Raw genomic sequence first — 14792 nt, forward strand, 5'->3', positions numbered from 1 at the left:
CTAGAGTAAGGTGATCCCACTCCAGTCGCCGATCCGCTGCCTCGAGACTTATCTGGAACCCAATCCCACCAGAGCCTCACCAAGTTATTCTACAAAATCAAAGCACAGTTTCTACAGCATTTCTCCATTTGCTGAAATTTATTGTATTTGCAAAGAATTAAATGAACGATCTGGCTGTTTCCAAACGAGCTGCACTGCTTTCACAGCACTGTACACACACTGTGAAACTTGATTTTTATTTTTAAATTACAAAAATGGCTCAACACTTTCCTCAACCTCTTCAGCTCCACAGCACAGAAAGTCCTATTATTACTGATGTTAAAGGAGACTGCAAAGTACAGAGGCAAGTCATCTTATCTGGCCTGACTCTGGCCTCACAATAGAAATTTTGTTGGTAGAAGAGCCTACGCGTGTAATAATTGGCAGAAAACTCAACTCTGATTTTGTCGTATAAACAGCAAGTTTCATTTTTATTATGGTAAAAGGAGGAGGGCGAGAGGGCAGACTCCTGGGGAGATCGTAGGAATTCCACGACCACCCACTTCCTGGAGGACACTCCTTATTTCTTGCATACGTGCATAAGTACAGACTAGTCTTTTAGCACACAAAGACTATTTTCTTTGCTGCACATCAGCCAATATGGTACATGCCAACTGCGGCAAGAACAACAGATGAAAGCCACAGACACAGTGCTAAGCAACTTGTTCAGCAATGCTCAAACGCGCGTGTAAACAAGAGAGACGAGAGCTGGGTTCCCAAGGCCCTCGCCAGGGAGCAATAGAGGGACAGTCTCACCCTGCTGCGCTGGGATTCGCGTGTACTCCCCACTCTGGGAAGCTGACATGTAATACGCTGCCACTAGATTTCTCAAATCCCAGTGGAATAAGAGACCAGGGTTAAACAGAACATTACAAACATCCGTAATGATTTCAGAGACCCGTAAGGCCTGGGACACCCTGCAACTGCAGCGCTGGAGCGCAGAGCAGGAAATCAGCACAGGATCAGGGCCAAGAAAACGTGCTTATGCTTCTTTCAGCCCTGGGTGGCAGAAAGCCTTACTTTCCCTTAAAAAAGCCGACGATGGCAAAACACTCTTTTCCCTCCACAAAGTTACCATAAATCATAAAAATCCTTTTTTCCAGAAGTTTTCACCCACAAGGATGCTCTGGACTTTACAGGCTTCCCTTGCTATACAGACGGGCAAGTGTCATTTTCTCTGCTGCTGGGGAAAAAAAGAAAGCCAGCTCAAATGAAAGGTGATAGCTCTTTAATGGCGCACAGCTCTCCCGCTGGATCCAGCTCCGTCAGACTCGCCAGTACAGCTCCAGGTTCCACCAGAGGAGTTGCCTGCTTTGGTGGAGGGGGGAGGAAGCGTTCTTTTTTGACAGACAAATGCTACACCTAACAAAAAAACCCAAACAGCTGATGAAATAGGCAGGACTGGGGCTTGTTCTCTCCAGCAAACCAGGCAAAGACATTGCAACGATACATGAACTAAGACAATATAGCGAGAGATTTCTACAATATGCTACACGCCGTCACTCCTTACCTCCTTGAAACTTGCTTTTCTAGTCCTTCAAAGTTTTGTCTCATTAAATTCCCTGTCACTGTTCTGTTTTAAGAATGTCCTTGTTAAAACTGAAACACCTGTAAGCCTTCCCTGGGCACTTTTGCCTCTTATTGGGAAAAAACACATGATCTTGGCATTCACTCAATCTAAAGTGACAGATGCTGCTGAGGAAAGTACGACAGAACTTCCCAGCCTCCTCCAAGTTGAAATTCTACCTCCCTAGCTGTAAAAATATAGTAAGGAATAGCAAGAAAAAACAAACATAAAAGCTAAGGCTGATTTCTTTCTGGTTATGTATTTACGGAACACTTGCTTTGGAACAAAGGTGGTCAACACTCACAGTTTCTATTGTGCGTTCCTGGATGTCCTCAAGTCAGCTGCAGATACCCTCATTAACCAGCTCAGCTCTAGAGACGAGCTGCCAGTTAATTGCTGCTGCACCGACAGCCAGGGAGTTCTGGCACATAAGACAGATCCTACACACACACACGCGGGTGTTTTGGACAGCCGATGCAGCGTTACTTTTGGCAATGGAATATTGCATTTGTAAAAAATACACATTTTTGGCTACCAGTGTTAAGGTAGATAAAGTTTTGACCTTGAACTCCACGGCAGCGTTGACGTAAGTACGCGAGTGTGTAGGACCAGAAACAGGCCAGAGACCCCAGCGTCTGAATCAGCACTAGAACCCACAGCTATATATGGCAGGCAATTAGCATTTATATATTTAAGCCTCAAGACAATCCATCGCTGGTGCATCTCACCAACTAGCAAAACAGGTATTTTGCTCGCAGCCTTAGCTGAGCGGATTTGCTGGAAGCAGCCTCTGCCTCCCCCTCACACTACCTGCATGCCTCTGTCATGCCCGTCTAACTGCACTTTCAGTTTGTGAAGCTCTTCGATCTCTCGGTTGTGGCGCTCCGTTTTGTGCCGCACCAAAGAGCGGTAGAAGTGAATGGTGAAGACGACAAAAATCAGACCCACTGGGACCATGATGATGGTGGAGACCAGCGCCGACTGCCAACCCGCGTGGCCGCTGGGCTTCTCGACGTTGGTGGTCTCATTTTTCAGGATGGAGCCCACAGGCAGAAATTTTATCCAGCACAGAAGCACGACTTCTGCAAGGAAAAGGAGGATCCCCAAGACGGTGGAGAAGCCCCACGCCAGCTCGATGTAGGGGTGCATGCGCTCGTGGGGGGACTCGCTGATGGAGTTCAGGTTGTGGATGTTGCTCACTGCTTCCACGTTAGGCAGGATGCAGGTGCTGATGAGAAGGGCAAAGAGATGGACTGCCACGAGCACCGTTGTGCAGGCACTGAAAGCGATCAGCAGCATCTGGGGGTACTTGTACTGCACCTCCAGCTGCACCTCCACCATGGCAACCTGGGGGGAAAGGAACAAAAAGCTCGTCAACAGCTGCGAGTTGTCCTCTTTTCGAGGCTTTCAGCCAGGAATGCATCTTTATTCAGGAAGCGCACCTAAGGTCAAGTACACACTCAAGTGCTTTTTAGAACGGCAGCCCAGATGGATCATTTCTGTTTCCCATGAAGATGTACCCGAGTCTGCAGCTTGGCCTTTCTGAAGGCTCAGGCGCGCGTTTCTGCGCTGAATTTTCTGAAATAACGTACCTCCTCTCGCAGCCCTGAGCCATACGAACTGCATCAAACCAAACACACAACAGAAGGAACTCATTAGACAGCAAGCGGAGCTGGGAGGCAGCTGACAGCCTGCTAGCCCGCCCGCCCATCACACCTTCTCCTTCCGCTCATCACTTGCGGCTGCCGCGCAGGAAGTTTCGACTTCAGGCGCGTAAAGAAAAGCAAAAGCAAGCAGCTCCCCTGGCCAGCGGCCAGCAAGGTTTCACTACCCACCATGGGAAGCACGCAAGCTACTTCATAGTTCCACAGTTAAAATAGCCGCTTTCTATTCTCAGAACATTCTACGTTTGTTTTTATTACAAATATGCCCAGATACAAGTTATTTATATCCTCAAATTTCTCCCTTGAGAGCTAATAACCTGCTGATACACTCAGCAGAAGCAGACAGCTGTGGGCTTATGGGTGTGCTCAGCAGCTCAGACAGGACTCTGTTTTCTCAAAACAAGAGCTATCATATCGCAAGTCTCTAAAGTGTCTATTTCTTCTTTAGTCAAATAAAACTTAACAAGCAGAATAAGTGCAAGGAAGCAGGGGGCTCTTCTGAGATCAGACCTGGAGCCCTAGTACCGGCCTGTTAACTGGTTTAGCAGAAGAATTTGTAAAATTACTTAACCTACCTGCGAAGTAAAATAGTACTTCCGTGAGGTGGCATCCCTGGAAGGACTGCAGAAACCTTTTGGTAAGAGAAGCCACAAAAACAGTGGAGAAGACCATCAAACATTCCCCTCTAGGAACTCTTCTGATTATGAACGTGTGGCATTTTTACTTTTTTTTTTTTTCCTTTTTTTTTTTAAAGCTTCCTGTTTGCAGTTTACAGTCGTTCTTGTATAGAGGAAAAAATAACAACGCAGGATTGGCTTCAGCATCTATTGCAAGGTCAATTTAGTTAAAACACATTGCGCGTTGCCTTGCATATGTTCTCTTTGCAGTTCCCCTTGTACTGGCTGGAGGAGGAGGAGATCACACTCCATTCTCTGCCGCACTGTTCTGTACAATGAATTTGTACCGTGCGGTGATTGTCGGTCTCACCCCATCAGCCAGGACGAGCTGCAGGTATATTGTTCGCTATCGGGTGCTGTAATACCCAGAGACGTAGTATTCAGCAAGCTGAATAGGAATTGTACCTGCACGTTCAATTTATAGCTGTATATTAAAGCTGAAAGCCTGGCTGATGTCAACATATCAATTTCTACTTGTTATCCTTCGCATGAGCAGCACTTTTCAGCTAATTGGATGTTTCCTCCCAGACTAACCTACTCCCTAGGGCTAGCTTCAGCTGTGCAAAGCGATGAATTTTTAACACTGACTGATGGCTCAGTAAGAGGTATTTCAGGGAAAAACATCAACAATCCAGATAGGGCAGCAAGGCAGAAAACCAGTTCATTTAACCCGAACGAGTACCAGAAAGGTGAGCGAGCTCTTACCGCTTTACCCCGTACAGACTGTCATGTCACTCTCTGACCGGGATAAGAGAAAGAGGACAAGCTGACATAACCCATTTAAAAATCATTAAATACGCTGCTTGGTCTGTAAAACTATTAATATGTCATGTTTGATACAGTTTTACTCTTCTGCGATAGCAGCCCCCTTTATTTTAACCACTTCCCAGAAGCCGAGGTGTCACGGGCTTGACTTTGCAGGGCCCTGAGCGCTCTGCCGAGCCGCCGAGTATTTCAGCGTAGGCTTAATTTTAAGCTTGAGAATCACCCTGTTGAACTCCACCCTCACAGGAGCACATCTTAGAATTAAACTGCAATTAAATTACATGCAATTACGGATTGTTTGGGTTTTGGTTTTTTTTTTTTTAGACCAGTATAGCCCAGACCGTCCACAACAAAGATGATGGATGTGGAAGATTTCTGGAGAAATGTAGATGAAGATAGATAATATCAGGCAAAAGGATGACAAATGGCTCAACATAAACCATGTTACTTTCACACAGATGGTTTGGCAGCCTGTAAAAACAATCACGCCAGTAGATCTGTTAGGGGGTTTGGGTTGTTTGAAAATCAAATACATATCCTGTAGCAACTGGACCAGTATTGAGAAGACTGATTAGCAGTAATAGCTCTTATTTCCACCAGGAAAATTATGAAGGAGGTTTCCTAAGCTCCTTCTAAACCTCCTTTACCTGCAGTCTCCCCGGGGCAAACGCAGCAGCCCTCAGCCCACCTCCAAACAGACCCGGCACTGGGAAGGACCCACAGCCTCCCCATCGGCCCGACTATGCCAGAAATACCGGAGACAGCATGGAGTAACGAGGAAGGTTCGCATTATTCTGCAGCCTGTCCAGAAGGAGCTGGATGAAAGCCACCGCCTGTTGATTAAATATCCATCAGCTCGTAACAATTCTCAGCCAATGTGGAACCGGCTTGAATCAACCACACTGACAGGGAAGTAAATAAAGCCATAGCCAAGCCCCATATGACATTTGTTTACATAGTTAAATGCACACAGGGCTTCACGGAAACTCTTTAACTCTAAATAACTTCTCTGCTTTCATCAATAGCCAACGAGATGCTCTTATTGGAGAGTAAACGTCCACGTACCAAATTCCCGTGTGCCGAAAAAACAGCAGAGAAATAACCCGATAGGAATGGATACCTCAGCTTTCACTGGAAGGTCCAGTACGATCCGCTGGGAAAAAGCTCGCTAATAAAGAGAAATCCTTATTGCAAAAAAGTGTATTTCCGACAATTACTGATTTCAAGTGTACTTATTATGTTAAGCTGGTGATTATAATTAACACTACTTATACCTATGCCTGTATTTGACTTGCATTTTAAGCAGTTTAAAGAGAACAGAAGTCAAATGGTTAATTTTGCGTGTTTGCCACGGGCTTTCAGCAACTTTCTGTCGTTCGAGTCGAGAAGGCACGCTTTGTTTTCAGCTACGTGGCTCGGCCCTGCGGTGTGGGTGGGCTGCAATCCCCCTCCCGGTCCCAGTGATGCCAGCACACCCCAGCACCGGCACCTGCTCCTGTAAGCACGTAACTGAGATAAATCAGTTCACAACAACGAAAAACGTTCATTTAATCATCACGTTAAAGAGAACAGTCACAAGTGCGGAACACAGAACTCAAGGAGCCCAGAGGCACAAAGGGCAAGCACAGGAGTGGCTTTTGAGAGTAAGAAAGCTTCAGAGTGAAAGTCTCCAGGAGAGCACAATGAGGAGGTACTTTCTGCCATTTCCGCACACCAACACCGTTATTCCCACACCAATTTCCGTTACAAACCAACATACGCTGTGTGAAAAGTTGTGAGCATCGCTCGCACGCAGCCGGCGAGCGGAGAGGAATCGCAAAGCGCCCTCTCTCCCCTGCAGCCTGGTCCCACTCCGCTCGCCGCTCGCCTTTCTCCAGCTTCACTTTGGGTCACCAACTTTGTCATCCCAGACCGCTGTACTGTTACAGATGATTCACGTTCTGAGGGATTGGGGGAGGAAAAAGCATCGGAAGAAGCTAAAATAAAGCAAGGAAATCTATCCGGAAAGTTCCCGAGACCTGTCTTCCCCCAGCTTCTGAGCTGCAGGATGCACCATCTCCACACCACGTCCCGCTCGCCCAGGCGCTGCCCTCCGCCTCTCTGCGTTCGGCTGACTGAGCTCAGGAACAACCAGACCTGCCCATTTCCTGAGCAGAAAACCTCCCCTGAACAGGTTTCAATCTCACTCCCGACGAGCCAGATGAAGAGGCTCACACCGACACAGCACGGCCATGCTTTGCTAACACCACGGCTCGGGCAGGTCTGAGCACTGGACCGCTGACTGTCTCTGTCTTGTTTATTTGCTCGCTCCCTGACATGGCTTTGACCTACGCAGATAGCTTCCAGATAACACCCAAGTGCTGCACGGAGAAAAGCAAGTACCAGGGATTATTCCCAATAGGCAGCACTGACAAAAATATACCACGTTTGGCTCCCTTCAAGCTACAGAGTCCGAGGCCGCAGGGCCTCTTCTCACACCTCAGCGTATAACACGATCTCCCCGATCACGCCATGCAAACTTCGCTCTGGCAGACTGTGACCCAACCTCCACCTTATTTTAGACACCGTGACCTGAAAAAACACATACAGAAATTAAGATAATGTTCGGGACCACAGGAACCGCAGGGGCCCCGAGGAGCTCCACGCCCAAGCGCAGCCTCACGCGAAGGCAGCCAGCGAGGAATGGCCTGGGGGCCCAGGCCCTGTATTGTTTAGCAACAATTAAAAAAAGTGCTGGCAGAGCACTTAGGATCGCTGGCAGGTAGGGGACTGGTAATTTTAAAGGGCTGATTTGGGAGTGTGTGGGTTGACTGTTCGGCAGCTCGTGTACCCTCGAGAGAGCCAGCCTCAAACTTTTTGGCAGCAGGCAAGCAGAAGCCCGCAGGCAGATGCCTCCTGCCTCTTCAGAAAACAACAGCGTGTCCTGCTACTTCCCAGGAGGAAAACACTGATTAATAGATGATTTTAGAGAACCAAAACCTTCGTGATTCAGAAAGCGTTGCGACAAAGTACACATACCATTGCAAATCCAGAGAGCAGAGCAGAGGTTCTGCTGGAAGCTTTCAGTTTGGCTCGGCTCAGGTACAGTTTTCTCCACGAAAGGGCTTGAACGGAGTGGTGGTTTGATGTGACCAATTCCAGATAGCTGCGCCGCACCCAGTCCCGATAATCCATGCCTTTGGTGCCAGGTTCAGAGCAGCAAGCAGGAGTGGAAGGATCCACCGGCACGTTTAATTCAGCACTCATGATGAGAGAAACGCTGAGGGAACAAAACAGTCACATTCAAAAGGAGGTAGCAGACAGGACGACCATCAGCTACTGGAAAAGCTACGTTTAAACGAAGTCGCCCTCAGTCAGCAGAAAAATGATGGACCAAATACCATCGCCCTTGCAAGCACAGAACAAAGGACCATCCATAAGTGCTAAAAATGCCCATGAGAACTAGGAAAGATCACACAGGTAAACCCAGGAACTGCTCCAGCAGGAATGCAGGAAGGCTGCACAGCACCTGGCTGTTCATTTCAAAGCATCTCAACTTTCCCCTTTAATTCCTCCTTGCTAGTAACAACTTTGTTTTACATAGGGACACTTTGGAAATAGGGCCGCCATCTCATCATTTTGTTGTAAGCTGACAGTTAATTTCACAGCGCACCACGGGTTGGCTCCAAACGCATCTCCTTCGAGTACCAAAGCAATGCCAGCGAGCATGTTCAGGGAGTCACTTTTTGCTCTTTCTTCGGAAATCTTTTTTTTTTCCAGTTAAACCATTGCTCACCATAGCTCAGTTTAGACAGGCACAGTTCTTCCCTGAGACCCCCCCAGTAGTCACAGAGCCGAACGCTGTGCTGGATTAACAAATAAACTTCCCAGCCTTCTGCAGTGGGAAGTTAAATTTCCTGAACTGCTCACACGCCACTTATCAGCCACATCTGACCAAGGATCCTCTTCCTTTCCTTCCACCAGTGGCTCTTAGCACGGGGAAAGGAAAAGACGATTCCAAGGGAAAAAGTGAGCTGCCTTCCAGGTAGTTCCTGGAATCCAGCACCTTCGGATTCAAGAGATTATACTGAAAGATGTAAGAAAGCAGCAAGACTGTTCCAGGCGGTGACTGCCACTGCTGCGAGCAGAGACCAGTGCGGGATCCAAGCCACCCCCTCCGCACACCACACCATAGCCGGGCTGCTGCCGAACGGCTCCGGTGATCTCCATCCGGAGACGCAGAACAGAACAGAATTCCCTAAATGTTTTGAGCAAAAATTTCTGAAATCACTTACCAGCTCCTAGGAGGAGGAGATGCATGCCCAGAATCACGCACGGTGTGGTACTAATTAGTCCCAGCGCCGCACCTCAAGGCCACAGGCACCTCGCTGTTCGCTTGAGAGGAGCCCCAGCCCTGCCCACGTCCCCCCCCTCGCTCTCCCCATACACGGGCCACATGGTGACAGCTAATAAACCCACATTTGCTGTGAGATTTGAGGAAGTGGCAAAGATAAAAAGGACATCAACTGCCCACAACTCCGAATGCTGTTACTAAAAAGGAACAAAGCTGTTCCAGGCACAGTAAGAAAGATTTTGCAGCAGCAAATAAAGCACCGCAGGCTGTGAGATTTGTCTGTCCCTCCTGAGCACGGTGGGCTTTCAGGTTCCAGCCCCCTCAGACGTAATAAGGATGGCAGCAAGAGCACAAGATTTGTTTTTCTGGGCAGGTTTTGACAAGGCCACTGTTACAGCCCCGGGAGGACGCCAGGATGGCTCCTAACTGCTCAGCAGTTTTGAAGTTATTAAAAAGAAAAACAAACAAACCAAAAATAAAAGAACTTGCACACGACAATGAAAACCAGAACAGAATAAACAGGGACAAACCTCTTTGCTTGCTCTGTTTCCAGAAAAAAGGCAAGAATCACCTATTTTACAGAAGAAGGGGAAAAAAGCCTCCTGGGAGGATCAGAGCAGAGACATTCTGCGAGCAACAAAGCTATGAAGCTGTTTCCTGTGACAACATCCTGTGTGGATTCTGCAACGTATAGCGTGGGGTGAATTTATTAGCTTTGTCTGTAGTTGGGACACTGCTGGCCTCTACCCTGCCATTTATTTTCACAAAACGCATAGGAACTTTGTATGTAGGAAACTTCAACCCCTGGGACAAATTCCATTGAAAAGACAAATGAATTCAGAGGTTACAGAGGGAGAGCAAAAGTACCCAATCACATCTGCTTCTTCCCTTAGAAAAATAAGCTAAAAATACCACAAGGATGAATTTTCACTCTGGAGCAGCTCAAGAGATGTTCCCAAATAAGTAAACAACTTCAGAATAAAATCCATAAACACAAACGTAGCCCAAACGGGCAGTAACAGGACGGCAAACTCACCTTGCTGGCTACGGACATGGAGTGACTGGGTGGAGGGCTCTGAGGGCTGAAACACAAGACCAAAGAAGCATTTTACATGCACTGTATCTTACGCAATTTTACTCCCAAAATACTTTTCAGACAGTTATCCGCATCAGAAGAGAGTTATTCTGGAGACTGCATGGTCCTGCCTTGCAATGTTAAACGTTTAGGACACTTGCTCTTACAGAAATAAGTATCCCTCAGGGTTTTACTGCAAAGGGCTGTCGAGTTTTGGATGGAGAATCAGGATTTCCCTAGGAGACCTCTTCCTCATCCTAACATCCACCCCTGGCCAAGTCCACCCCAGCTGTGTCTTTACTCACTTCCGTTGCACCACTGATGCGTTTGACCCCGCTGCGTTTCATACCGCTGGAGACAGAAATCTCCCTGCGATTGCTACCTCATATCGATTATGTTAATCCGTCCAGCGCTGTCCTTCGGAGCAGCCAGCGTAGCGGGGAAAGCCTTCGCCACGCCTTATGTCTCAGCAAGTTGCAAGCGCACGTGTGGGGATTTCTTCACAGCAGGGGACGAAGCTGATGGGGCTGAGACACACGGACCCCCCTCCCGCTCTGAGCAATTCCCCACAGAATGCTGTCTCTGCGTGGCTTTGGGACACTGACCCCGCCTCGGACCCAGGTTTCTGCCCCACAGCCTGAGACAGATCAGCGTATTTGTACCAGCGCCTTTCTCCCCTCTTCAAGAGCCCGCAAACCGTGGCTAAGCCTAACCTCGCGCCCGCTACCCCCCCTCTGGGCCTCCCAAGCTCAGGCCCCCTTTGCTATGGGGAACCCCTTCCCATGTTCTCTTCAGGCTTGGGACCCCCCAGCAGCACCCCTGGGAAGTCACACTGCCCAGGCGGGGTGTGACCCCCCACAGCTGTGACCCCCCCTTATGGCAGCACACCTCAAGCAGGGGAAACCCCTCTCCCCGAGCAGGATGCAACCCCCTCAACCCACCGCCAGACCTGGGATCCTACTCACAGGGCACCACCTGAGCAGGGGGGCTCTCCTCCTCCTCCTCCCCAGCCACTCTCAGCACACCCCAGGCAGGATGCGACCCCACACAGTGAAGATCCCCCTTCAGACGGCGGATGCTCCAGGCCAAGATGAGACCCCACAAAGCGAGGATCCCCCCTCAGATGGGGGATACCCCAGGCCAGATGAGACCCCTCACAGGGAGGGTCCCCCCTCAGACGGGGGATCCCCCAGGCCGGGATGAGATCCCTCTCGGGGCGGATCCTCCACTGCAAGGCACCCTCAGCCCAGGGATCCTCCCCGGGCAGGACAGGGCCCGCTCCAACCCCACAGCTGGGGTCCCCCTTCCAGCAGCCCTGGCTCTGGGGCTTCCCCGCGGGCAGGCAGGAGGTGTCTCCCCTACAGCACCCCCAGCGAGAGGATCCCTTTGTCACGATAGGATCCCCCGACAGCCGGCCTGCCCTCTGCATCACGAGGGAGCTCCAAAGCACCGCCGGGCAGGACGGGTCCCGCCTCCCATACCCCCCACCACCCCGGGCAGGGGATTCCCTCCGCCTGGGAGGGATGAGGCGCGTCCCCCCCACCCCCGGGCAGGGTAAGCCCCATCCAGGCAGGATAAACCCAACTCTCCTCCCGCTCCCAGCACACCGGGCAGGATGAGCCCCGCTCCTCCCGGTGCAGGCCGGGCAGGGGATGCTCCCCTCCACGCAGGATGTGCCCCCCTCCCCTCCCAGGGGACGAAACTACCCCAGAGCATGGGACCACCCTCCCCGGGGCCGCGGGGGCGGGCCCTGGCTCACCGCACTGGCTGGCCGGGGGCCGGGCCGGGCCGGGCCGGGCGCGGCGCCCCGGGAGCCGCCGCCGCCGCCGAGAGCCGGAGCCGCCTCCGCCGCTGCCAAGGCAACGCCGGGCACCCGCCACGTGACCCGCAGGAAATGGGGGGGCGTGCAGACGCCCCGCCCGCATCACGTGACCAGCGTCTCATTGGACCGTGACGGCGGGGGTGGGAAGAAGGGCGGGGCTAAGAGGGCGATGGCTCCGCCCCCCGCCGCGTCCCGCTGTGCAGCGCCGAGCACCGCGGCGTGGGCTGGTCGCCCGCGGGCTGCGAGGAGCCGAGGCCTCCGCTCCCCGAGAGAGGTTTAGGGTGGTCTGGGGGCTTTATAAACAGAGTGGGGCCACCTCGGGCCATCCCCAGTGCCACCGGGGCCAGGCGGCCCTTCTAGCAGCGGGAGGGGTCCCGGGGGCTACAGCCCCCGGAGCTCCCCGTGCGAAGATGCATCCACAGGGAAAAACAGCTCTAGGGCTCCCTAAATTCACGGTCGGGGATAAAAATGTTACTGGGTCTGGCCCTCGGGTCTCCAGGTCTTTCCACAGAGAAGGTATTGGTGCAACGGGGTGTAAACGTGCTTTTATTACAATTATTAATTATACAAGCAAAAAGTCTCCACTTACATAAGCCAAAAGGCAGCGCCGAGTTCTGCCTGCGCCGAGCTGCAGCATCCTCTGGCTGAAGCAGAGCAGAGGCTCCCCGGGCCCAGGCTGCCATCTCCCTGTGTCCCTCCTCTACCCACTCAGTGGGAAATTCTGCACAAACCCATGGGAAGCGCAAGGGTAGGGACAGGAGTATGGGGAAGAGGAGGGAGTTCCTTCCCTGAAAAGGAGATAAAGAAAAGGAGCAGCACAATGGGTCAGCTTTAGGTAATCCCATCTTCCTGATTCACTGCTGCCCGGGGGAGGGAAAACACAAAGGAAAACAATTCCTAAAAACTTACTAAAGAGACAAATACGTTTGTTCTCCTGAGATTACAAATACCTCTGCTCGGTTACAGCACTAACGCCGCTGTCTCCCAGGGTCCCACGCTTGCAGGAACACGTGAGGAAACGGAACAGCAGCAAACCTTAGCCCCTGGAGATTAGTCTCCACCAGAGAAAGGAGAGGGGCTCCTCTAGAAAAGAATCCAGAGCATGAATTTAACATAAGCAGGTCAAAATCCTTGGCAGTTTAAAGCCTTTATGTTATTACTGCTTTTTTGGTGGCATATTTGGAACAGGAAGCGATTGTAGAATTGTTCCTTGTTTTACTACACATGGGACCACATCCCTTTTTTCTACTCCAGGGATGACGCTTTCTCCGTTCTGAGGTCACAGAGTACTTGCATTTTGTCTTAACAAAGAAACTTCCCTTCAAACGTTTGCTCTGAAGTGCCTTTGTATTTTGGAAGACACAGCACTGACAGGAACAACCACAACACGGCGTAGTATTTTTCCGAATTCATCGCAACACCTACCAAGTACAGCTCCTACTGCTACGTTCAGCCACCCCAGCAAGACAGACTGTAAGGCAGATACCACCTTCAGCGACACATCCCCTTTGCTTTTTATGGATTTCACCTACCAATTTAGCATTCCTAGAAAACATAGCGGATGAATAATTCAGCACGGGTAACGATGGCATCCTAGGGAGGGAGGATGAGGCCGCACAACCGGAAATCCTTTAGTTCACCGAGACCAACTCAAGTCCATCTTCTTCACAACTGAGAAGCGTGTCCTCATGCAGCAACATCTGCTCTACTTAATGCAAAACAGCACTTATTTATTCAGCTCAAAAGCCTGACAAGCTCAGAGGAAGAACAGTCTTTGTGTATTTGTGGGACTCCCACTTCTTCTCCGTCCCCGAAAGCTAAGAACCATCACAATGTTTTGATGGCTCATCCTACGACACAGCCCTATCAACAGGGTTTACCTGCCCCAAGGGGGATTCAAGCGAAGCGATTCTCATAACTCGTCCCTCTCCGCAGGGAAAATGCCAACAACCGCAGAACATCCGTTCTGCATCTTAAGTACTAGAGAATTGAAACACTGTCATGACTTACTCTGAAGCACCTGCCTCTATGGAGACAAGCAGAAAACAATTCCATGCAGACCTCTAGCCCGGGGTGGTGGTGGGGACATGGACCTTGCAGCTCAGAAGTTATCCAGCTTTAAAGTCTTTGTACAAGGGCGCTAAACACAAACATCACTTGCACTTGATCGCATCTGCTCCCTGCCACCACGGTAATACCACTGAGAAGCTGTTACATAAAGCCAGCTCAGGCAAAATGCAGGATTTCTGGCAGCACTGTTCAACAAAGGCTAAATCCGAAAAGGGATTCCCCCTTTTTATTGTTTTTGCGTTAAATAATTTGGCATTAACAAAGGCTTGAGAAGAAGTAGCACCACATTCTGGATGCCGAGGTCCTGGGATGAGCGTGTCTGGAAAGATAGCAGGCACTTCTAATTAAAGATACACTGAAAAGACAACAACCTAAATTACAAATAAAACCACCACTGCATATGCTTTTCATTTAAGCACCAATAAGTAAATATATATATATGGATGTTATGGTTCCCACCAGGGAACCCAAAGTTCAAAGCAGAGAGCTCAAGCAGAGAGAAAGGCAACTGTCATTACATGAAGCTGAACACAAGCAAAACCATTCCATTCCAAGCCTTTCTGCCACAGGATTTGGAAGCTTTACAGACATAATCTTTTGGAAAAGATATTGTTCCAATCCAAAAGCAAAAAGTAAATGAAATGCAGCTAAGACCTTTTTCCATATTTTCACATGCACCACATCTCTGGGTCTTTTTGTCCCTTCCTGCAGCACCTCCAAGCATCTCTTTTCTTTACTGAAATCCTCTTCAAAAAGAAAAAAAAAAAAAAAGACAGAACA

At 49.9% G+C, this 14792-nt stretch overlaps 1 protein-coding gene across 10 annotated transcripts; it reads right to left on the bottom strand.

Annotated features, from left to right (window-relative positions):
- Nucleotides 1-119: 119 nt before the first annotated feature.
- ORAI2 (ORAI calcium release-activated calcium modulator 2) lies at nucleotides 120-14749 on the bottom strand. 10 transcript variants are annotated; one of them, XM_054207801.1, is made up of 5 exons: nucleotides 14667-14749; nucleotides 12532-14331; nucleotides 10082-10127; nucleotides 7731-7971; nucleotides 120-2953 (listed from the first exon to the last, which is right to left on the bottom strand). In XM_054207801.1, exons 4-5 carry the CDS (start codon nucleotides 7956-7958, stop codon nucleotides 2408-2410), a joined length of 774 nt encoding a protein of 257 aa, XP_054063776.1. In that variant the 5' UTR covers nucleotides 7959-7971; nucleotides 10082-10127; nucleotides 12532-14331; nucleotides 14667-14749; the 3' UTR covers nucleotides 120-2407. The 10 variants fall into 10 exon arrangements, with proteins under 10 accessions (XP_054063776.1, XP_054063779.1, XP_054063775.1 ...); XM_054207804.1 differs by lacking the exon at nucleotides 14667-14749 and having other exon boundaries at nucleotides 12532-12730; nucleotides 13475-14654; XM_054207800.1 differs by lacking the exon at nucleotides 14667-14749 and having other exon boundaries at nucleotides 12532-13025; nucleotides 13475-14654.
- Between the last annotated feature and the right edge of the window lie 43 nt (nucleotides 14750-14792).

The sequence above is a fragment of the Rissa tridactyla genome, chromosome 7 (genome assembly GCF_028500815.1).
Source record: "Rissa tridactyla isolate bRisTri1 chromosome 7, bRisTri1.patW.cur.20221130, whole genome shotgun sequence".
In the NCBI taxonomy this organism is placed as follows: Eukaryota; Metazoa; Chordata; class Aves; order Charadriiformes; family Laridae; genus Rissa; species Rissa tridactyla.